The sequence below is a fragment of the Daktulosphaira vitifoliae genome, unplaced genomic scaffold (assembly GCF_025091365.1).
Source record: "Daktulosphaira vitifoliae isolate Bord-2020 unplaced genomic scaffold, ASM2509136v1 Scaffold_1, whole genome shotgun sequence".
NCBI classification, from domain to species: domain Eukaryota; kingdom Metazoa; phylum Arthropoda; class Insecta; order Hemiptera; family Phylloxeridae; genus Daktulosphaira; species Daktulosphaira vitifoliae.
Window position 1 is genome coordinate 2,436,217 of NW_026099572.1, and position 25,821 is coordinate 2,462,037.

Below are 25,821 nucleotides of genomic sequence, written 5' to 3' on the forward strand. Positions count from 1 at the left end.
CAAAGATAACAGTTATTTTGTTATGTATAAGGATAACTAAAGACTTATATTTCATAATTAATTAGTTTAATAGAATTTTAATTAACGATTAACTGTAATTTTTTGCGTATGAAAGTCTTTTATTTCTTTAAAAAAAAAATATTTGAAATACTTTTAAAAACTATTTGTATTTTCACTAAAATACTTTTCAATATTGGTATTCGAATTTGTATATTAAATACATTTTAAAAGTATTTTTAACAAGTCTGCTAATGTTGCACTAGTCTTTAGACGACTTATATTTCATAATTAATTAGTTTACTAAAATTTTAACTACGATTAACTGTAATTTTTTGTGCATGAAAATCTATTATTTCGTAAAAAAAAAGAATATTTGAAATACTGTATTTTTATAAGAAAACTTTTCAATATTAGTATTCGAATTTGTATTTTGAATACATTTTAATAGTATTCATAACAAGCCCGCTAATATTTCACTAAATGCACATACAAAATTCAAATAATTTATAAAAATACAAGTGAAATAAAAGTCAATTATTTTTAATCAATATATTGATTACATTTTTAAAATTTATGTATATAAAAATATACAACCATGGATATCGAAATATTATTTAAAAATTGTTAGTTTTTCATTTATTTTTACTAAATAATGTTTCGATAGAAATGACTATTAGCTAGTAGAAATTGAAATATTCTTATTTTATCAATTTTTAAAAATTACTTTTTATTACTGTGGTAGATTTTTATTTAGAAATTAGACCTTAATATCTAGGCTTAATATAAAATATTTCACCTATCTTAAAATTATAATACTTATTTCGGTATCAAATACAAAATAATTATACTCATTTAAGTTCTAAAAACTGTAAAAGTTCTTTTATTTTTAGTGACTATATCGCTAATAAAATAAGTTTATCTAATTAAAAAAGCTAATGAACTAAAAATTAGTTTTACACATACTGTTACTACTACTACTACGCAACATAACGGTGTCTCAACAACAAAACAAATAAATGTCGGTAAAATGTGACCAGACTTACTATCCCATGCAACTACTAATTGAATCATATTTTAGCTTGATTATAAATTCAAGATGCTATGGTGTTTTAAAGTTTGATTTTGTGAAAATTTGGGTATAAATTTATAGTTTTTTACACTTAAATGTAGAAAAATATTTCTGAATTAAGTCATTGTAAAATTTATTCAGATTAAAGATCAGATTTTCCAGTATTGTATTACCTTCTCCGTATTTGTAACTATCATGTGACATTCTATTATTATTATTTNTTTATTCCGGTTAAAAATCAGATTTTCCAGTATTGTATTACCTTCTCCGTATTTGTAACTATCATGTGACATTCTATTATTTTTTTTTTTACAGTAATGTTAAAATCTAAGCAAATATAAATGCTTGCACACTTTCAAAAATGAAAAATACGCGTTATCAAAATAATTTTTATGATTGGTTTCAAAATACTAAGATATAGGGACAATCTTTTTTTGGTGGTCAATTTTATAATTTTAATATGTGAAAGGTCAAGAGAAAACCAAGGTATGTTAATTTTATCAAAATTACAATTTTTGTGATNAAAATAAAAATTTTTGTGATCAATAATTTAAAAGTTTTTTGTGCCAGAAAACAAACAGGTAGGTGAACTGAAATTTGGATTAAAATAATTGAATNATTTGTGCCAGAAAACAAACAGGTAGGTCAACTGAAATTTGGATTAAAATAATTGAGTGTAGGCCAAAATCTTTACATGCCTGGTTCTTTTTCTGTTTTGACTCGACTATTTTTTATTCTATCATTGACTTACTTAATTACATAACATAGATAAATTAGATAAATATTAATTGAAAATATTATATACATTAATTTTGTTCTTATATATATATATATATATATATCTTTNTATATAACATAGATAAATTTGATAAATATTAATTGAAAATATTATATACATTAATTTTGTTCTTAAACATATCCCTTTTTTTATTTTATTTTACAAAAGTTAAAAGACTTACTTAAAAAACTGACCAATAATTTGTTATTCGTTTATCACTAATAAAAATTATAAATAGAAAAATTGTTTAAATTAAAATAATTTGAACAAAAATAAACTAATCTAAAGTTTACACAACGTTTTTTCTTGTAAACTATAAATATAATAGTGTTCGAGCGGATATAAATTAAGTAACACCACAGCAGTGCTATTGAAGTTCGAGGTGAACAACAAATACATAAATTACTATTAGAGAAATATTGTTGAGAATGGCGCGTTCGCTGAAATAAATAAAAGGCAGTTGCCTCTACCCTTTGGTTTTTCACTTAATCAGTTTTTATAATTGTTGAGTATAACAATATTTAGCAAAATAATTTTTTTTAACTAAAAGAAAAATTGAATTTTTCTAAATTGTATTATGAAGCTAGGATTATGAACATTATNGTATTTTTCTAAATTGTATTGTGAAGCTAGGATTATGAACATTATTTTTATAAATTAATAATACTTAGGTTTGATTTTTATTTATTAAATATATAGACATTTAATTTCATCAATAATATATAAAATTACTAAAAAAAATTTTATTTATACATTTTTTATTTCTGAGGCCAATAGGCGCTTATTAAAATATTATTTTTGAGTATTCAAATTATATTTTCTCTATACTCCAAATGGATTACACATCTATATGATAAAACACATAACATTTTATTTTTAATTGGGGGTAATTACTTTTTTACTGAAAGGGCTAAGATTCTTATTGTTGGCACCTCAAAAGAGTGTGGTTCTGGTTGGGATCCCAGTCACCCCCCTTTCAACAATAGGTATGTTAAATAAACTAAATAATCAAATATTTAAAAAAATATTTTAATCCTATAACAATTTTTTGCAGAAGCTCATATTTTAGCTTTGAGCGAAGCTGAGAAGGTATTGGTTTTACTATGATGTGTTTTTTTATTTTTTTTTTTANGCTCATATTTTTTATAATATTTTCGAGTAAAAAATGTTTAATATTTTTTAGTTTTAAATTAATATTTTAAATATATTTTAATTTTAATTCAAACCACAAGTAATTAATTCTTATTATATATTTGATGTGTTTGAGTTTGATAAATAAGTATCCAAAACGATTAAATATTATTATACTAAAAACTTATACTATTATACTTCTTCTTCCTCGCCTTAATCCAAACTACTTGGGGTCACCCTTACTCTAAACTTCAACTTGACAGGACCTCCCACATATGGCATTCAATAGCATTCCTCAATCTCTTTTTTGGTCTTCCTCTACCTCTTCTTCCTTCAACATTCATTTTAGCTTCGATGCGAAGCTGAGAAGGTATTGGTTTTACTAAGATGTGTTTTTTTTTTTTGTGTCTATTACCACTTTTTCTCAGCTCTCACCGAACCGATTTCTTTCAACGATACGTCAAAAGATCACAAATCGTATCTAGTCGAAGACATTACCCTTAAAAATTGAAAAAAATTCCCTCGTTCCCTGTAAATGTGGGAAATCTCCAAAAAAATTACAAATTTAAAAATCGCTAATTTTCGACATTTTTTCAATTTTTTTTACTTAAAACTACCATAACTTTTTCAAAAATGAACAAATCAATATAATTTTTTTTAAAGATGTTTGATATCTTTACCTATCATTTGGTATAATTTTTTTATAAATTTAACCCTTTACCAGCCCACAGGAGAGGATTCAAAATGACAACTTTTTCACAAAAAATTAACTTTTTCAACTTAACTTCTGAAAATGTTCTGCAAAGTCTAACACTTATATATATATATCTTAAATTAAAGTTAATTTAATATACTTTATCATGGAAAAAAAAAATTTCGAACTTTATTTTATCTTCACGGTGAAAATGGCTACCGAATGCTATTTTTGTGTGAACATTTTCGATTTTGTATTTTACATTTTTAACTTTATTTTGCTATAACTTTTTGCGTTGTTTTCAAATCTGCAATTAGACTTTTTCTATCACTTCTATTTTTTTATATTATTACTAATTACATATAAAATAATAATTAAAAGAAAAAAAAATTGTTTTCAAATTTAATGAGGTTTAATTAAATATAAATAAATCTATCTAAAACAATTAAAAAAATTTAAATGTAAAATATTTTTAACATTTAAATGTATAGTTCTACTCCAGTTTTATCATGTACTTGTCGCATAGATAAAAATATATATATTTAAAAAGACGTATTAGAGTTGTATACTGATGGTGATATTGTTAAGTTGTTTTTTTNTAAAAAAATTTAAATGTAAAATATTTTTAACATTTAAATGTATAGTACTACTCCTACTTTATCATGTACTTGTCGCATAGATAAAAAAATATATATTTAAAAAGACGTATTAGAGTTGTATACTGATAGTGATATTGTTAAGTTGTTTTTTTCTATCAAATATTTGTACGTACGCTTGTATTAGTTTTAAAATTGGCTTAATTATGGTTTGTAATTGTTTTATATGCAATCTTAATTTTTCTTAATTAGACGTAACAATAAAATTTGTGTTAGATTTTAAGCATATAGTCAGTGTTATGCACTTACAGACAGTGAGAAAAAATGATTTCTTAAAATATTCAAATGTAGAAATAATTTTGTCTATCATGTCAAAAAGGTTTATGAACTATTCCCGAATTAAAACTACTAATTTCACATTTTTTAGCTGAAATTAATGATCTTAAAAATAGTAGTGTATCCTGTACTAATTTTGAAGAGTTTATAATAAGCGAATTAAATTTGAGTACCTCAAAATCATCTACTTTTAATGTTCTGAAATCTACTACAGATGAAAATGCTGATAGAATTAGACATGTAGACATTAGACAATGAATATTTGGTTTCTAATGTTAGTAGTGTCATTGTCAATGAATCCTCTATCAAGCAATATTAAAATTGATACATTTGGTTTAACATATTACATGTTACAAATTCAAAATCCTGCCCTGACTATTTAAAATTGTGTTACCTACACCATATGATGCATTTAAAATATTAAGAAATACATATAAATTACAATCAATACATACTTCGTTTGTAGTCTTTATCAGTTTTAACTGCACAATTTTTTTAATAAATTACTTGATTTATATACAACGAGTTATATTGTACATTTTGCTATATTTGATCGCTTAAGAAACAAACCCAACTATCTTACATTTTGGTCAAAATGCGTTAGTAATATAATATTTAATATTTCCCAGGTATTTGAATAAGATCTCAAATTTTTTATAAAATCAATAAGCATCGCTGTAATCAAATAATAAAAAATCATCACAAGTACTTTAAATTACATAGAAAACTATTTTTCCTCACCAATAAAATTAACAAAAATGATATAGATGTGTTGCTTCTTAATCAAAGATTTATCGACTATTTTAAATTAAATTCTATGCCAAAACAATAGTTTTTTTCATTATATGAATGTTGAAGTTCAGTTTTTAGACTACTGAAACTTATGGTAACATTTAAAATGAATTACTTAAATTACAATAACTATAAGAAATTAATGTTAATTACTAATTAATAACAATGAATTAATTCACATGTTCTTTTAATTGAGGTCGTTGATTGTATGTTTTTATATAAAACATAATAAACAAATACAAAAATAAAGTGAGATCAGCGATTACGTACATCACAAATAATTTAGGAAACTTGCAATCAAACACATACAATCCTGCTTCATATGTCATTATTATAAGAAATTGAACCTTTAAAAATATAAAATAAACATATTAATACAATAAAAGTTATATTTCAGTAGTATATTTTTAACTAACAATTTGCATACGAGTCAAATACTTTTTCCACCACAAATATTTTTGCATATGAGGTCCTAATGCTGATAAGAAGTAGTAGCTATACATAATAACATGGATAAATGAATTAAGAAGACCACCGAAAAGTAATTGTTCACCTACAAATAAACATGTGTACATATATATTTAAATAACTATATATTCACACATAAAAAGGAAAAATATCATTCAACTTTATCATACTATCTTATTAAATACATCATTTTTGCTCACCCTTATAAATTCTATAAAATTATTTCTCACCTTTTATAAATTTTAAATATGCCCAACATGTTATTGCCATATTTACATGATGATAGACATGTAAAGAGGTAACTTGTGATTGTTTTTTCCTTAAAACGAAGAATACCTGAAAAAGTGTGTAACCAGTAATTTTAAATTTAAATATTAGATTTTATTGTCAGTATTATTTTATTAATATTGTTTGAAAAAGTTACCTTAAAATTCTATGGTTAAGGATATCACATTTTTTTTTATAAATATACATTATTTAGTACAGACAACTTTATTATACACAAAGAATTTTTAAATAATATAAAGAATATTAAAGGATAAAGAATATTAAAAAAAAATAAAAATATTTATTAAAATCGGGATACCCTTTTTTATTAATATAAAACCAAATATTGAAATACAGTTAAAATTATACATTATTTATAACATAATATTTCATTTACCTATCATTTTAAAATACAAAAAACAAACAAACAGTTTTCGTTCCCGTTCAGTGGCGTAATTAGGATTTCACCTTAGGGTAATATACATTAAAAAACTTTTTCACTATCCCATCAAACAAAAAATAATTATTATCATAGTTTATCATTATTATCGTGTTACAAATATATAACATCCATAACCCTGTAATTACGCCAATGATATCCTCTCTCTATATATATATATACATTCATATGGTCATTAACACCTTTTAAATCATTTATAAATAGTATAATTTTATATGATATTATAAAATACTTACAGTATCAAGTAAGTCAATCACTTTGGATATAAAAAAATACCATGACGCTTTATTTAGCTGAAATCGAAAAAAGACAAAAAATTAACAAATACTATATATAATTCATGTCATGAATAAGTAAGTATATTTTATAAAAATAATTATTAATATAATTTCTAAATTTAATCAAGTACCTTCAAAAAATATTTTAGATAAAAATGACCTTTGACATTTGTAAAATGAAAATTATTTTTGGGACATTCTTAAAATTTCCTTGTAAAGAATCGAATTTAAATCTAAATTATTCTAGAAAATACAGTGAACAACATAATCCTTATGTAACGGAAACAAAGATTAAAGAAGCATTTCAACCAATATTAAATTTTTAATCTACATTTAAGCTAATGAAAAAATTTCAATGAATATAATATTTGTAAAAAGCATAACATTAATTTCAGGATAACTGTCCATAAGATTTCAAATGAATTCTTTATAAAATAATGATGTAAAATTAAAAAAAAAAAATATACTGAATGATATATAATTCTCACTATAAATTTTTAAAATAGCAGTCATAACATAATGGACATCTTTAACTAAAATAACTTAAGATAAAAACAATGGCTACAGCATAGTATTTTAAACCAAATATAAAAATAATAACATTACCTCATGCATTAGAAACACATTGGCATTTCTTGGAAGTGGGTTACATAGATACTTGAAATGATAACTGATAGCTCCAGGTGTAATGAAAAACTAAAAAAAAAATTAAAATGTCACTTCAATATTTATTTATTTTTTGAATAATAATAATTATAACTAGTACAAGTACAGTTATTTATTTTTCTAATATTTTTTAAGATTTGTGGTATTATTGAATTTTATATATTTACATTATTCTTACCAATAAAACCATGTAGCCATTGAAAATTGTTTGAATAATATTGTAAAATAACATTACCATCTTCAAATTCAGAGGCTTTCTTTTTTTCATTATCATGGGACCTACTTTTAATACAAATAATAAGTAAATAACTAAAATAGACGATATTGGCCACGGACTTTTCATAAACATCCAAGAGTCTACTTCATCATCTAAAAAAATATCCCTTAGCATTAGTTAATTAAATTCACAGAAATAAACTAGAATCTTTTTTTTACTTATTATTTAATGTAACGTAAAAACATCATAACGTTTAAAAAAATTTAATAAGCTATTTATACATTTTAAATTAAAGTTGATTTTTATAAAATACCATTGTATCAAAAGTTATGACTTTAACATGGTTAAAAAATGATCCAAAAATAAACACTTGTGCTATTTCGTATTTTACCCATAATACTGTAATAAAATTTATTTATTTTCGCTATAGATATTATTTTTTATTTTAATTAAATATTTACCATAAACTAATTCTTGTTTGATCAAATCTATAAAAGTAAGACGCATTTCCTTAAAAAAACTTCCATGGGTTTCGTTTGACATTTTTAACATAAATTAAATTTCATCAAATAAACTGAATTTTACTATATTTAATAAAAATTCTGTTAAAATAATTATTATTTTTACAACTGAAGATTTTCTAGAAATCACTTTTTAATTGAAAAATGTACATATATATTTTACAGTAAATATTAACTAAACAGATATTTGTAATTGAAATCGTTTATATATGACTATCCATCATGATTGTACATTAAGAATGACCCTTTTTCACATTAATTTTCTATTATGCATGAAATCGGCAATTATTATTTTGCGTTTAACCACCTTCTACTAAATTTGAAAGGCAACAAATCATTAATTGATTTTAAGAAAGTGTTTCCAAACAAATCAAATTTAACTGTTTCATAAAATTATTAATTATGATATTAGTGTTATAACGATTAATTAATGAGCAAAGCATGTATATTAAATAAAGCTGTATAGTATTATTTTTCATACCAAAAAATATAAGTTGGTACATCCTAGTAATTATAAGATAAATAAATACTATAATCTTTACTTTATTTATGGAATAGATAGAGTTTTTTATCTAAAGATGATAAGTTTTCCTATCTTTCTAATACAAGTATTAAGACTTAATTTTTTAATAGGCTGTAAAATATAAGTAAAATAATAAATATTTCAGTCATAATTAAATGTTTAACTTGAAAATTGTTGCGTCGCATAAATATTTAGTTAATGGACATTTGTAAAACACAATTTATAAAATAATAAATAATAATAATTATTGATCATATTCAGATATTATTACTTGAAAATCAAAATATACTAATTAGAATTATCAAACTAATCAAAATACCGTTAAAGACCGGTCATCAAAAAGATCCATATGTCAACTTAACAGTTATTCTTTTTACGGTATACGTTTGATTAGCTATTTAACTTTTTCAGAATAACTAATTTGAATAAACATTGATACAATGTTTAGTGCTTGTTTAATGTGTTAACCAATATTTAAAGTTTTTCATAATATGTAATTGAATAATAAAAAATAATTTTGGGTATTACTTTACACAATTAAGTAAAAATTCATAATTTTGTCTTATAAGTCATCAAATAAAGAAAGACAATAAAACTATATATCCTTGAGTATTATCATTGATTTATAAACTTATAAATCAATGACATAACAATTATTTCAGGTAATATTATTATCAAGAAACTTCTAATAGCTAGAATTTTGAAATAAATACAATATATTTCGTGTGTAATTATTACTAACGCTATTTTCATAAAAATTATGAAGTCATTGTACTCCCTCTTGCAAACATAAAGTGTATATAACAATAGATTTAATGAATGTGCTTATATTAATATAAGATTCTCTTTTAGAAATTCTAAACCGTAATAAAGAGAGCATTAATTTTTTCATATTGTGTTGTAAATATCATAATTTTACACTATTTCTAACGTCAATTATATAACTATTTAATCATTATAACAAGGCAAAATATTTTGTACTCGTGTTAATGTTATTTTACTTATTTTGACGATTGTTGAATCGCTTAAACCGAGAATATATAATTGAAACCCTATGATTTTAGGAAACAATTATTGTTGATTAACAGATATTAATTGACAAATTAATCCCTTATTTTCATAACTTACTTGACATTAAACAAAATCAACTGTCAACTGTTCAAACATTTTTAAACGATATGTATTTATAATAGTATTCAGTTTATTAAAATTTAATTAAAATTGATTATTTTTAGAACAAGTTATTATAAACGGAAAATTATTTATATATGTATAGGTAGACAAAATTATGATAAACATATGTTTAATAAATTATTGATATCACAATAAAATATTTATTTTACATAATACTGAAAACAAGGAATTTGTATTTCAATAATAAATAAATATCATAAAAATCCATATTTTATTATTTTTATTTGGTATAAAATTATGACACAATAATATGAAAAATATAAAACACTTATATATATATTTATATATTATACATTACAGAGCTCGACAAAACAATATATATATATATATTAATTATTGTACTAAATTTTTTAGAAGTGGTTTCAAATATTTCATTAGATTTTATCTAGCACCAATAGGTTTGCCAAAATTTAAGCACTTTTTAAATAACTGTACGTAACTAATATTAACCTATTATTTTGAAATTACTATCCTATATATTTTTAGTTATTTATTCAATAAAATTTTGTATAATTTACCTATAAAAAAAATTGGAAAAATTTCAGTATTTTTTAATTATTTTAAAACTCAACCTTTAAATATCATATCAAAAGTGTAACCCTATGGATTGTTTCAAAATTTTGCATTAATTTTCAATTAACTAAAAATATATAGAAGGGGTACCCAAGGAACAAATATTTTAGTCACATTTTGTGTAAACACAAATTATACAAATACTTCATCTGTGGCAACATATATTGACTGCAAAGAAAATCTAATGGTAATGGCACTAGTTAATATACAGTAGCAGGGTTTCAAAGGTATTTTAAATAAAAAATAGAAAAATATATATATTAATAAACAATTTTGGCCCATCAGTATTATAAATCCATCATAATTTAAATATTTAATGATAATAATTCAAATTATTTTCAGGAACAGTTTTTAATCGATACGTTCTTTTCGTTTATTTTCATTGTACGTTTTTCGGTAGAACATTACAAATAAGTATAAGAAAATTGCAATATCGGCAATAATATACATAACAAAAAGCTTATGAAAGTTGCAATCAAATACGTACAAACAGGTTTGGTATGCTATTAAAAGTAAAAATTGTGTCTGTAACAAAAAAAAAAAAATTTATTAAGACTTAATTTACATATACACAAAATCATTCATTAAGAACAAGACACTCATTTTCTTGGTAACCATTGAAAATTTTTAATTTTCGTAAAGGAAAATATTGTTTCATTCATACAACTCTAAAATAAAAGGTTAAAAAAACGATAGCACAGTGGGGTGGAGGCAAAGTGTGGACAAGGCATAGATGGGACAAGTATAGATGATATCTGACAGTGATTAGAATCACTATTATAAGAAACGCTTCGATGCAAGTCTGTTGATAGTGTTTAATTTTAAGAGATTCATAGATCATTTCAAAAGCAACCATAACTCTTATTCCCTTAATTTTATCCCGATTTATAATTATAATATATGAATACATAATAATTATAAAATTAAATTTAGTATGAAATTGATATTCAATTATATAAATATTGTAATTTTATATTATAATACATATATTTTTTTAAACAAAAAGGAGTTGTATATTCATATACTTTTAACGCGTATAAAAATTTAAATGGATTGATGCAATACTTTTTAATAAAAAATGTTTGTTACTTATGAATAAATAAACTGGACTACAAGGAACTTTCATCAAAAGCAAATATATACTTCTCTAGATCAACTTTCGAGCTGTTTTCAAATCTGCAATTAGACTTTTTCTATCAATTCTAATTTTTTATATTATTACTAATTACATATAAAATAATAATTAAAAGAAAAAAAATTTGTTTTCAAATTATTATTGATTTTGATTTTTAATATATTAAAAATAATCAGTCCAAAATTTCATTTTTAATAAATTTTTTGGTTCTTTAAAGATGATGAAAAGTTTTTGTAAAGTTTATCTTAAAAAAAAAAAATAAATATGTTGCCGTAGCTTATAGTTCAACTTNATCTTAAAAAAAAAAAATAAATATGTTGCCGTAGCTTATAGTTCAACTTGCAAGTGTGAAATTGACATTATTAAATAGAAAAAAATGAAATTTTTAAGATTAATATACAATCAGAAAATTTTATAATTACTATTTACAGTAAATTTATCAGAAAAACTCATTATTTTTTTTACATTTTTATCGTAATAGATCACTTAAATAAAAATTATAGTAATCATTTCTAATTAACTTTTGGGGTTGAAAAATATTTTACAATGGAAATATTCAGAACTTAATTAATTACAATGATTTACTTTATCAAAAATAACCAATAAAAAAAAAGTTATTAAAAAGATTTAATTAATTGAGCGTATTATAAAATTTGATTAAAATTGTAAAAATCCATCGTTAAATTCAGGTGGAAATAAAAATCATTTTTTTTTTAAATTTATGACTTGTATAGCAACACGTTACAAAAAATTTGGAATATTATAGACTGATAGTAGCACACACAAATAGAGTTAAAAAATTGCAAAGTAAAATTATTTACTTTTGTAGTTGAATATTCTTATCATATCAAATATAGTTCGATAATAAATACTTTATGAATATTAGAAATGAATGATTTTAATTGTTTGTATGGAAAAAGCTGGTTAAGGAATTTTTTAAGGGTAATATCTTCAACTAACTACGAATTGTAATCATTTGACGTATCGTTGAAAAAAGTAGGTCAGATTAGAGCAGAGATAATAAATGATAATCACAAAAAAATATTTTCTCAGCTTTGCATCGAAGATAAAACTTAAAATATAATAAAATAATTTTAATATGAATAAAAAATTTCTTCTCGCGAGTGGTGACTACAGTGATGGGATCCTTGAGCTTTATTAAAGTTATTGAATCTAAATGAGACAAAAATCAAAAGAGTTGAAAACTTATTCTAACTTAACAAGCATCAAGAAAAAAATGCAAAAAAATTCCTTGCCATAGGTGGGTTGGAATCTTGTACCCCAAGTGCGTCAAACACATGTTTTACCGACTCGGCAACCGTACGTCGCTGTCGTTGGCTGAAAAAGATGGCCATTTAAGCTAGTTCAAATTTCAAAGTTATTTTTCTCGACTTAAAAAAAGCAAACAAATTTAAATAAATTTAACTTTCTATGCTATATCAATATTATTTATATAATATTTATCCAAATCGGTGACTCCCCTTGTCATGTATTTTTAAATAAAATAAAATACAAAACCCAGAATATTAACACAAAAATAGCATATTTTTGAATATGGTAGTCATTTTCACCATGAATACAAGTCCAGAGGTCAAATTTTTTTTTTTTTATAATAATAGTATATTATATTAGCTTTAATTTAAGTTATATATAAAAGTCTTAGTCTTCCGGAACATTTTCAAAAGTCATTTGTAAAAATGTTACCATTTTGAAACCATTCCAGTGGGCTTGTAAAGGATTAAATGTACACAAAAATATATAAAATGATAGGTTTACTTCTATTCTATACCTAAGGTATCTATAAAAAAAAAATTATATTGATTTGATCGTTTTTAAAAAAGTTATGGCAATTTTAAGTAAAAAAAATTGAAAAATGTCGAAAATTAGCGGTTTTTAAATTTGTTATTTTTTGAGGGATTTCCCCCGTTTACGGGGAACGAGTGAATTTTTTTCAAATTTTGAGGGTAATTTCTTCGACTAGATACGATTTGTGATCTTTTGGCACATTTTTCATCAAAATCGGTCCTGCGAGAGTTGAGATTTCACAGACAAAAAAAAAAAAAACATCATTGCAAAATTAATAACTTCTCGGCTTCGTATCGAAGCTAAAAATAATATGTATTAAATTTCATTAAAATTGAGTGACGTTAGAGTGCCGCAAGAGGGTTTCAAACAAAAATGTTTCATATAAAAATTGTTAAGATTACAACTCTTTATTTGTTTTATTGTGCGTTTGATTTTTTTTTCCAAACGTAGTTCAAATATTCACATAATAATGCGTGTATTTTTTCTTTTTTTTTGTAATACAGAACAAAGTTAACAAAATAATTCGATTAAATTTAAATTAAGTAGTTTTAAATTACAAAGGATAAAAAGTTAATTTTTATAAATTACTCTACCTGATATTATATTTTAGATTACCAAAAATGTACATATTACACTACACTTAAAAAATAAGATTTAATGAAATTTAAGTTTTGAATAGGTGCTTTAATAGCTGATGGTGGATCAAAATACACATTTATATACAAATTTAATTAAAAAATTCATATATTACTTAATTCTGTTTAATTTTTTGATATTAAAGTAAATATTCTCGAGAAATACAGTAATTTTTAAGTCGTATTGCTTGGCCATCTGAGTATGATGAAGTATTAAAGTTCACCACCTCGAAACATTATTATTAATTCCTTATAATCGTCTCTGGGATGATTAAACTCGAGATGATCCTTAGCAGAATTTAGCATATCTTTGTGAGAATCGTTCAATTATTTTATAATGAGATTATAAATTATACCAAATCAAAAACCAAATGTTACCCTAAACTTGTTTGAATCTTTTAAATATTTAAAAAGTTGGATTAAATAAGATTTAAGATGTATAAGTATTTTTAAATTAATTTGCACATAAAATATAAGCTTGATGTAAATTAAGCTATTAATCACCTATTCAAGACTTCAATTTTATTATTACGCAATAGCTAAGGCATATCTCTAGTTTCAGTTAAAAAGTTTTGTTACCATTTAAGATATTTGTTACCCGAGGTTTGTTTGTTTTCTTTAATTGATGAAACCATATCAGTTGGTAACCATAACAAAATATAAATGGTAAAAGCTTTTAGAAATATAAAATTATCATCAAATATAATTTAAAACTTTAAGTGTTCAATTGTTTCTCCAAAATATCCTCATGTTTTTGAAAATAAAAATAATGATTGAACAGTGAGAATTCGTATTAAATTTTTAACCGCTTTTCTATTAATATAGAATTTTTAAATGTAAAACATCCCAATGGTCAAATAACAAAAGTTATCAAAAAGCATCGTTGGGAGCAAAATTTATATTTGTTACAAATGAATGAGCCGTTAATTTAATAAAAGATTATAACGAATGTTGAATGTCTAAATAAGTTTAACAGAATAGAGTAAATCTATTTTATTATAAATTTGTAATTATTTTATAAATATTTTTTAGTTTAATATATTTATATACTATATTATGAAATCTCAAAAATAATTTCATGTTGTGTAATTTTTATAAATGTATTTTTTATCCTTAGTAATGTAAAACTACTTAATTTAAATTAAATTTATTTTATCTTGTGATCTTTGTTCTATATTTGTAAAAAACAAAATTCTTCGCTCATTAATACTCAAATATTTGAATTACGTTTGGTAGAAAAATTAAAATGCACAATATAACTAATAAAAATTTAATTATAAACAATTTCATATTAATTGTTTTTTTCTGAATGTTGAATAGTTCGTCTGCAATATTTAAATAAATGGTAAAATTGTTTCAAAGGTTATTATAAAAATATGTTTTTTTTTTACTTTTATAGCTAAGTAATGAGCTAAATATTATTTTAATAAAGTCTATCAAAAAACAAAAATAATAACTAAGTATCAGAGAAACGGTTATTTTCTAATAAAATTTTTCACGGCAAACATACAGTTTTATAAATAAAGTTCTATAATTTTTTTAAAAATAGCATAGTTTGTATGATAAGAGACGATAATCGAAAAACTAATCTTTCAGTCAAATTTTCAACCCTCTTGCGGCACGTAGTAACGCAATTTGCACAAATAATTTTTTCATTTGAAATAATTACAGGTAGTGGTGTTGTTGGTGGTATGGATTGATTTTTTTTCAAAAATAATTAACAGCTTAAATCTATTTTTTTCTAACATATTTAGTGGAAATATGTACAAATTTTGATAACTTCCAGACAATTTTGTTTAAAAAATGAGAAAACTCAAGTGTGTATATTATAATTAAATACAAAGGAAACTTTTTATAAAATCCCAAAAATTTAACTTTATAAAATAACTTTTTTCTTTTACATTAAATAGAAATTTTTATTAAAACTTACAATTTGTATTCTAGTTAAATATTTTTTCCACCATAAAAATGTTTGTATTTGAGGTCCTAGTGCAGATAAAAAGTAATAACTATACATAATAACATGGACTGTTGCATTTAAAACACCGCATAAAAGCAACTGTTCTCCTGTAAAAAAAATAATAATACATTAAACAAAAAAATATTTTCAATGTGTTCAGTAAGTAAAAAACCAAGTCAATCGTTATGTAGCGACCAAAACATACGCAACGAATATTCTCGAATGTTCTCGTTATCAAAAACCTTCGAGAAACTTCGATAACGCCATAAGATAACCTACGCGGGTATAGAATATTCTAGAATTAGCGAGAGCCTTATCGGAGCTATATATATATCGGAAGAATCAGTCAGTTCAGTTAGTTCAGTTCAGACTGTCTAGTCCGCGATACGCTACACGACCGCTACACCCCGCCGCTGTTGTCATCGTGTATTATGTTTACTTCGATTATTTTATTTTTCCTTACTGTATATACATATATTTTCTTTTAGTGTTTATACGTCTATTTTCGTGTTATAATTTTGTTTAATAAAAGTCTACCGCCATTTAAATAATTGTGTGTTGTAAGATATAACCCACAGTTACAAACAATGAGAACAATAGTAACCCGTTTCTTTAGTTATTAAACATTCTATATATACAGGGGGTGGGCCACCACTCACTGATAACTTAAATAACTTTTAATCCAGTTAATATTTTTAGTTGATTTTTTTTTTAAATAATAGTTATACGTTAGGTCTATAGCTATATTTCAATAATTAATTTTCTTACATTTTATTAAAAATATTATTTATTTTTAAATTTTAAATAAAATGTAAAAAAAAAATCTAAGATAGCTATTTTGTATAGTAGAATTTAAGAAAAATTTTAGTAAAAAAATATCTTATTAATATTGAGTAGTAAACATTCTGTAACGTTTTGAAATTTGTGAAAATTTGAATTTTCATGTATTATTTTACGGTATTAAACATTGATATACGTATTGAGAAAAGGACAGAAGAAAACGCTATCTTTTCATGATTACTGTGTATACATATGATGATAGTGTGTATACATTACAAACATGGCATTAATACCCTAGATAAGATAAACTTAGTTTTATTGTTTTTGCTTATGAGTGTAACAGTGGACGGACTGATGTAAAAGACCGCATAATGTGCTAATTTTCCATACATTAATAATACGCTCTTTAAGGGCGGAGTTAATATTTTAATAAAAAACCAATAATATAAAATGTAATATACATATTATTTTAAAGATAGTAAAAAATATGATACTAAATAGCATATTATCAAACCTTTTATAAATTTGAGGTATGCCCAACATGTGATTACCATGTTACAATGATGATAAATATGCAGAAATGATACTTGTGATTGTTTCTTCCGCAGAACAAAAAACACCTGAACAAATTTTATTAAATTAAAAATATACACATAGATTGATTTTTTATTTACTATTAGATTTTTCTTAAAATAATGTGAATTTTTTTCTCGATTTTTTTGACATCAATTATCTCTTGATTTACAATTGCTTATATAGTTAAAAAATTATAACAATTTATATGCTTAATAGAGANATTAAAAAATTACAACAATTTATATGCTTAATAGAGAGAAGTCGCAACATATGAATCCTTAATTATACAAATTACATAACCCTACCTTGATCATAATCTCTAAATTAAACTTTTAATAACTTCCAAAGTACTGGTTAGAAAATATAAAAAGTTGTATATTAACTGCTTGGCAAACGTGTATAAAAATTTAAAGGCTTAATGTGAGACTTTTCAGAAAATAGTTTTTCGTTAATTATGAATAAATACACTAAACTACTATGAATTTTCAACAGAGTCAAAAATATACTTTTCTAGATTAATTTTCGCACTGATTTCAAATCTCCAATTAGATTTTTACTATCACTTCTAATTTTTGATATTATTAATTATTTAAAACAAAGTATGAACATAAAAAAAAATATTGGTTAAAATGAAATTCACAATGAAAACACATAAGCGGACAAATCATAGGTAAAACTAGGCACAAAATATTTCTGAATATCAGAATGTTTTAGAATACTGTATGATATGACTATATGGTATATAGTTCTGAATATTTCAATTGTANGTACTATATGGTACCATACAGTATTAATACAGAACTATATGGTATATAGTTCTGAATATTTCAATTGTAGCATCTATTAAAACGCCAAGAGTTACATAAATATAATTGTTATAATTNATATGACTATATGGTATATAGTTCTGAATATTTCAATTGTAGCATCTATTAAAACGCCAAGAGTTACATAAATATAATTGTTATAATTTTTATTGACATTATCTAATACCATTATCATGCAAAAAAAAATAGTAATTTTAACGAAATTTAAAGCTTTTCTCATATATTTACTTTGAATAGTAACTATATAAATTCCTGATCAACTACTAATCTAAAAAATATAATTGTTTGTTTCTCATAAAATGTTGTCATTTTGAATCCTCTCCTGTGAGCAATTAAAGATCAAAATTATAAAAAAAATATTCAAAATGATAGTTAAATACCTCATGTTTCTATAAAAAAAAATTATATCGATTTAGTCAATTTTTAAAATTAATGGCAGTTTTAAGTAAAAAAAATTGAAAAACTTTCGAAAATTTGCAAATTTTAAATTTGTAATTTTTTTGGAGTTTTCTCCCATTTACGGGGAACGAGGGAAATTTATTCAATTTTTGAGGGTAATGTCTTCGACTAGATACGATTTGTGATTTTTTAACGTATCGTTGAAAGAAATCCGTTCGGTGAGAGCTGAGNACAAACAATGAGAACAATAGTAACCCGTTTCTTTAGTTATTAAACATTCTATATATACAGGGGGTGGGCCACCACTCACTGATAACTTAAATAACTTTTAATCCAGTTAATATTTTTAGTTGATTTTTTTTTTAAATAATAGTTATACGTTAGGTCTATAGCTATATTTCAATAATTAATTTTCTTACATTTTATTAAAAATATTATTTATTTTTAAATTTTAAATAAAATGTAAAAAAAAAATCTAAGATAGCTATTTTGTATAGTAGAATTTAAGAAAAATTTTAGTAAAAAAATATCTTATTAATATTGAGTAGTAAACATTCTGTAACGTTTTGAAATTTGTGAAAATTTGAATTTTCATGTATTATTTTACGGTATTAAACATTGATATACGTATTGAGAAAAGGACAGAAGAAAACGCTATCTTTTCATGATTACTGTGTATACATATGATGATAGTGTGTATACATTACAAACATGGCATTAATACCCTAGATAAGATAAACTTAGTTTTATTGTTTTTGCTTATGTGTGTAACAGTGGACGGACTGATGTAAAAGACCGCATAATGTGCTAATTTTCCATACATTAATAATACGCTCTTTAAGGGCGGAGTTAATATTTTAATAAAAAACCAATAATATAAAATGTAATATACATATTATTTTAAAGATAGTAAAAAATATGATACTAAATAGCATATTATCAAACCTTTTATAAATTTGAGGTATGCCCAACATGTGATTACCATGTTACAATGATGATAAATATGCAGAAATGATACTTGTGATTGTTTCTTCCGCAGAACAAAAAACACCTGAACAAATTTTATTAAATTAAAAATATACACATAGATTAATTTTTTATTTATTATTAGATTTTTCTTAAAATAATGTGAATTTTTTTCTCGATTTTTTTGACATCAATTATCTCTTGATTTACAATTGCTTATATAATTAAAAAATTACAACAATTTATATGCTTAATAGAGAGAAGTCGCAACATATGAATCCTTAATAATACAAATTACATAACCCTACCTTGATCATAATCTCTAAATTAAACTTTTAATAACTTCCAAAGTACTGGTTAGAAAATATAAAAAGTTGTATATTAACTGCTTGGCAAACGTGTATAAAAATTTAAAGGCTTAATGTGAGACTTTTCAGAAAATAGTTTTTCGTTAATTATGAATAAATACACTAAACTACTATGAATTTTCAACAGAGTCAAAAATATACTTTTCTAGATTAATTTTCGCACTGATTTCAAATCTCCAATTAGATTTTTACTATCACTTCTAATTTTTGATATTATTAATTATTTAAAACAAAGTATGAACATAAAAAAAAATATTGGTTAAAATGAAATTCACAATGAAAACACATAAGCGGACAAATCATAGGTAAAACTAGGCACAAAATATTTCTGAATATCAGAATGTTTTAGAATACTGTATGGTACTATATGGTACCATACAGTATTAATACAGAACTATATGGTATATAGTTCTGAATATTTCAATTGTAGCATCTATTAAAACGCCAAGAGTTACATAAATATAATTGTTATAATTTTTATTGACATTATCTAATACCATTATCATGCAAAAAAAAATAGTAATTTTAACGAAATTTAAAGCTTTTCTCATATATTTACTTTGAATAGTAACTATATAAATTCCTGATCAACTACTAATCTAAAAAATATAATTGTTTGTTTCTCATAAAATGTTGTCATTTTGAATCCTCTCCTGTGAGCAATTAAAGATCAAAATTATAAAAAAAATATTCAAAATGATAGTTAAATACCTCATGTTTCTATAAAAAAAAATTATATCGATTTAGTCAATTTTTAAAATTAATGGCAGTTTTAAGTAAAAAAAATTGAAAAACTTTCGAAAATTTGCAAATTTTAAATTTGTAATTTTTTTGGAGTTTTCTCCCATTTACGGGGAACGAGGGAAATTTATTCAATTTTGAGGGTAATGTCTTCGACTAGATACGATTTGTGATTTTTTAACGTATCGTTGAAAGAAATCCGTTCGGTGAGAGCTGAGAAAAAGAGGTAACAGACACACAAAAAAAAAAAAAAAACATCATAGTAAAACAAATACCTTCTCAGCTTCGCATCGAAGCTAAAAAGTGATGGAAATAATCTAATTGCACATTTTAAATCAGTGCAAATATTTGATTTAGCCAAGTATATTTTCGTCGAATTCGTCACAACATTTTAGAAAATTAAATACTTACGGTATCAGTGAGATCCATTAACTTTGATATGAAGAAATACCAGGATCCTTTATTAAGCTAAAAAAAAATTAGAAATAACCTCTATTAGAACAAATAATTTGTTAAAAATAACATGTAAATTAACTTTGAATTAAAAAAACGGTACATATAAATCAATTTTAATAGTGATGAAATTACAATAAAATCTAAGCGATCCGTTTAATAAACCCAATCAATTACACACAAAATAAAAATAATTTCAAGAATATTTTTTTTAGTTACATATACATAGAGAATATTTAAAAAGTAAAGAAACGGTTGATTTGTTACAAACTATGAGAACGATAGAATTTTGTTTACATATTTACTGAACACTCTGTATATGTAATCCACAAAATGAATGAAAAAGAAACTCATTTTTTTAGATACTATTGAGAATTTCAAATTTTATTAAAGAGAAAAAATATCAAGTTCAAAAAACTCTACAAAAAATGTAGTCAAACCATTATTTTTTTCGTTCCTTCAAGGATAGAAACCCTTATTTATAATTTTATAATATGATAGAAAAAAAATTACAAACAATTTTGTTCTTATAATTTTTTTTATCCGATTAACCGTTCATCCGTTACAGCTTTTTAAAGTTAAGTGATTTTAGGCCAAATTTCTCTTGTCATTTTACTGTAATAAATACAGAAGTCATTATTTTTATTTTCTGTTGTATAAACCAAATTTTATTAATCAAGTTATGACAGGTAAATTAGTTATAAAAATTTACAACGCTCTAAATGAGTGATAACAATAATAGATTCAAACCGGGTTTTCGGTGTATTATTAATAGCTAAGTCTATGGTTTTGTAAGACTAAAGGATCTAACAAAAATACCGGTTGCACTGCCACCGATATTATGAAACGTAATAAATGACAATATTTTTTCTGAAAGTCAAAATCTTTAAACAATTAAAAAACGTAAACGGTTGTTTGGATAAAAAAAATTAGAAGAACAAAATTGTTTGTAATTTTTTTTTCTATTATATTATCAAATCAAAAATAGAGGTTCCCATTCAAAAAAATTATAAATAAATATTTTTATCCCTGAAGGGATAAAAAAAAATTTTTTAACTTCATATTATTGTAGAGTTTTATAAACTTAATAATATTTCTTTTTACAAAAATTTTAAATTCTCAATAGTTTCTGAGAATATAAGTGTCTTACCAGATTTCGATCACTCTGTATATACATAAGCAAGGGATTCATGTACGAAAATTTATCTTTAGATATAAAAAATGTTTTGACAAGCTGTGCCCTTACATACCACTTACCTTGAAATAAATTTCAACAATTATCAAGAAAAATTAAATAAATGATATGTTACGACTAGTTGTTGACAATCAATATTAATAAATATAAAATACTATTAAGATCACGAATTGTATTTAACAAAATAAACATAATAACAACAGTGCCATTTATTAATAATAAAATAATCCTAATCGGATTAATTCTATAATAAATAAATGTTATCAAATGTAAATTCGCAGAAAAATAATATATAGTTGTAAAAGTATTCTTTTAATGTCAATATTCTTAATGTCAATTTTTAACTTTCAAGTTAAGATAAAAAGCTCAACCTCATTTTAATTATAAAATTTCCTAAAAATCAATCTTAAAGAATCCAAAAATAAGTTTAACTTATTTTTTTACATGTTTTATTTTGTTTAACTTTTATTATTAAATCTTTCAGAAATATAAAATATTTTATCTTTTGCAATATTTTTATTTTAGATCATTTAGTTATATTTTTAGAAAAACAGAAAATAAAATTTGCATACAGTACAAAAAAAATAGTTTTTTAAGGAAATTTAAAAATATTGGTGTACTTTATAGTTTACTGGAATTTGTTTTAGCAATTATATTAATATTGTAATAATAATGATACATTGATGATAATTATTGAAAAATATCCATGAAGGTCTTAAAAAATAAAATACTACGTGAAAATTTAAGAATTTGAAATTTATTAGTTCTGTTCAATTAGTGTATTTTTTAAGTGAATACTGTACAAGCCAAAAACCAATAAAGGGTTAACCTCTTCTAACGCCAGAAGTTAGTAATCATGAATTCTAAATCATTTTACTGTCCTTGACTAGAACAAGTTAAAATTACTCTATTTTTAATATGCTTATTTGGCAAAATCTCGATACTATTCAGAAAATTTTATTTTTTTTTTGACTATCGGACCAAACTTTATTGTATTTAATTTTTCCTTTAAATTAATTCATATAATATTTCAACGTCCATAAGTAAGTATATTTTTTGTGGATTACTAAACTGACTGTCAGTTGGCAAGTTGAATGTCTATAGGTTAGAGTACCCATTATTTATAAATTTAAGTTTTTTTTCCTAATTTGTGAAGTTGGTCCCAAGGATTATTTCCTATGAGTTTAACATTAATATATACAAATTTTAGGTTCAATATGAAATAATTAACAGAGTGCACTCTACTAAGGTCAAAGTGAATAGAAAATATAAAATTTGAGATTTTGATTTTTCAAAAAATTTATCAGGATAGTTTTTAATTTACTAACAATCTAACATCTTATAATATTTTTTCAGTCAAAAATGTCATCAATGGTTTCTATGGATAATGGGTGTGACAATCCCGCGTACTTCAGTCAGAAGATGTCAGGATCGTCTCAGGTAACAGGTAGACATTGATTAATATGAACGGTTATGTTCATGTAATGCAAATGGATAAACGTATCACAGATCAACTACTACGCACCAAAGAGAAAGAAAACATAATTAAAGATTTTTATAGCCAGTTGACATGACCGTGTTCTTTACCATCGCACTGATTTGTGTATCACTCGAGTTAAGATAGTATCACACCGACCATGTTGTATTTCTTTAAATCGCCTATTAAGCAAAACTCGAAATGTCTTATCACTAACTGGCATGCGCCGGCGCTGACAAATACAGGTCAACAGACACCGGTCGCCAATGTGTCTATGATTAACATTTTCAAGGTTTTCTGAATGATTTGTTTTTATTCTTTTCAAATATTATTAAAAAGTCAATAATATTATAGCTTTAAAAAATAGAATTTATTTTAGTTTAATTCTGCTTTAATTACGTTGTCGTTGGCCTACCGCTACCACAACATGATATATATTATATACGATAGTAGTCCTAAAAAAATGTAAAAAATAATACAAAATGAATTCAGGCGATAATGGCGTAAGATTAGCGACTTTAAAAAAACGGTGATTAGTAGCACATGCATTTTTCACAAAAAAAAAACCATATACAGACCTGGATATCGCCAAGGGGAAATACATATAATAAGATTGACCTTATGATAGTAGATAATTAAATAAAACACTGGATTCAGGACGTAAGACGTTGTAGAGAAGTTAGATCACACTCAGAACTCTTCTTAGTTAGGGTGAGCTTGACACAGCCTCAGCGTTGTCACACGAGTGAAACCTCGCGATCGAACTCAAAAAGAATTAAGAAAAAATTCAGTGCCACAGGCGTGAAAGACCCAAGTGTTACCGTCTCAGAAACCGTATGTCGCATTCGTCACTTAATTTAAAAATGAAAATTTAGCTAGTTCAAATTTTAAAGTTATTTTTCTCGACTTCAAAGAAACAAAAAAATTTAAATACGTTTAACTTTTTATACTATGTCAATTAGATTGATATAATATTTATAAAAATCAGTGTAATTCCCTTATAATAAAATAAAATACAAAACTAAGTATTTTAACACAAAAATAGCATATTTTTGAATACGGTAGCTATTTTCAACATGAAGACAAAAAAAAATTCAAAATTTTTCTTTTTTAATATTAAAGTATATAACATAAGCTTTAATTTAAGATATATTTAAAAGTGTCAGTATTTCCGGAACACTTTCAAAAATTAAGTTGAAAAAGTTTTACTTTCTATATGCATTTTTATGTTTTGACCGCCCCCTGTATTAAAGGAAATGATCCGATTTAAAAAAAAAGTATGTCAAATGAAAGAAGTATATAAATATTATTTCTCATAAAAAAAATTGATCCATACATTTTTAAAAAAGTTATAACATTTTAATATTAAAAATGTATAATATAAAATCGAGAATTTTAACACAAAAATTGCATACAGTAGCCATTTTCACTGTGAAGACAAAATAAAGTCCGAAATTTTTTTTTTTTTCATAATAAAGTATATTACATTAGATATAATTTAAGATATATATAAAAGTGTTAGTATTTCCGGAACACATTCAAAAGTTAATTTTTTGTGAAAAAGTTGTCATTTTGAATCCCCCCCGTGGGTTCGTAAAGGGTTAAATTTATAAAAAAAATATACTAGATGATAGGTTAAGACATCAAGCATCTATAAAAACAAAACTATATTAATATGTTCATTTTTAAAAAATTTATGGCAATTTTAAGTAAAAAAAATTGAAAAAATATCGAAAATTAGCGATTTTTAAATTTGTAATTATTTTGGAGATTTCCCTCATTTACGAGGAACGAGAGAAAATTTTTCAATTTTTGAGGGTAATGTCTTCGACTAGATACGATTTGTTATCTTTTAACGTATCGTTGAAAGAAATCCGTTCGGTGAGAGCGAGAAAAAGTGGTAACAGACACACAAAAAAAAAAAAAAAAAAATTTAGGAA

At 23.5% G+C, this 25,821-nt stretch overlaps 2 protein-coding genes and 1 long non-coding RNA gene across 11 annotated transcripts in view; all 3 read right to left on the reverse strand.

Moving 5' to 3' along the window:
* The window catches only part of LOC126893789 (elongation of very long chain fatty acids protein 4-like), a 28,438-nt gene extending 20,008 nt beyond the window's left edge, over positions 1–8,430 (reverse strand). Inside the window, exons 1-8 of one of the 6 annotated variants that reach the window (XR_007701263.1) lie at positions 8,214–8,430; positions 7,714–7,904; positions 7,476–7,565; positions 6,828–6,884; positions 6,095–6,200; positions 5,813–5,949; positions 5,346–5,743; positions 4,330–5,279 (exon numbers count right to left, since the gene is read on the reverse strand). Coding sequence is in view for 3 of the 6 variants with exons in the window: in XM_050664295.1 (XP_050520252.1) it covers positions 5,567–5,743; positions 5,813–5,949; positions 6,095–6,200; positions 6,828–6,884; positions 7,476–7,565; positions 7,714–7,904; positions 8,214–8,304 (849 nt within the window). In the remaining 3 variants the exon portion in view is untranslated. Of the gene's footprint in view, positions 1–4,328; positions 5,744–5,812; positions 5,950–6,094; positions 6,201–6,827; positions 6,885–7,475; positions 7,566–7,713; positions 7,905–8,065; positions 8,084–8,213 lie in introns of those variants that run through there. The other 5 variants (XR_007701264.1, XM_050664295.1, XR_007701265.1 and 2 more) reach the window with 5 other exon arrangements.
* Positions 1–25,821, reverse strand: part of LOC126893823 (uncharacterized) — a 138,307-nt gene that overhangs the window by 59,492 nt on the left and 52,994 nt on the right. The window lies entirely within an intron of this gene.
* Positions 10,708–25,821, reverse strand: part of LOC126893785 (elongation of very long chain fatty acids protein AAEL008004-like) — a 30,588-nt gene continuing 15,474 nt past the window's right edge. For 2 of the 4 annotated variants that reach the window (XM_050664287.1, XM_050664288.1), the window contains exons 5-8: positions 21,168–21,224; positions 17,394–17,499; positions 16,070–16,206; positions 10,708–11,088 (exon numbers count right to left, since the gene is read on the reverse strand). In XM_050664287.1, coding sequence (XP_050520244.1) covers positions 10,915–11,088; positions 16,070–16,206; positions 17,394–17,499; positions 21,168–21,224 — 474 coding nt within the window. In that variant the 3' untranslated portion in view covers positions 10,708–10,914. Of the gene's footprint in view, positions 11,089–16,069; positions 16,207–17,393; positions 17,500–19,626; positions 19,733–21,167; positions 21,225–25,821 lie in introns of all 4 variants that reach the window. The other 2 variants (XM_050664286.1, XM_050664285.1) reach the window with 1 other exon arrangement.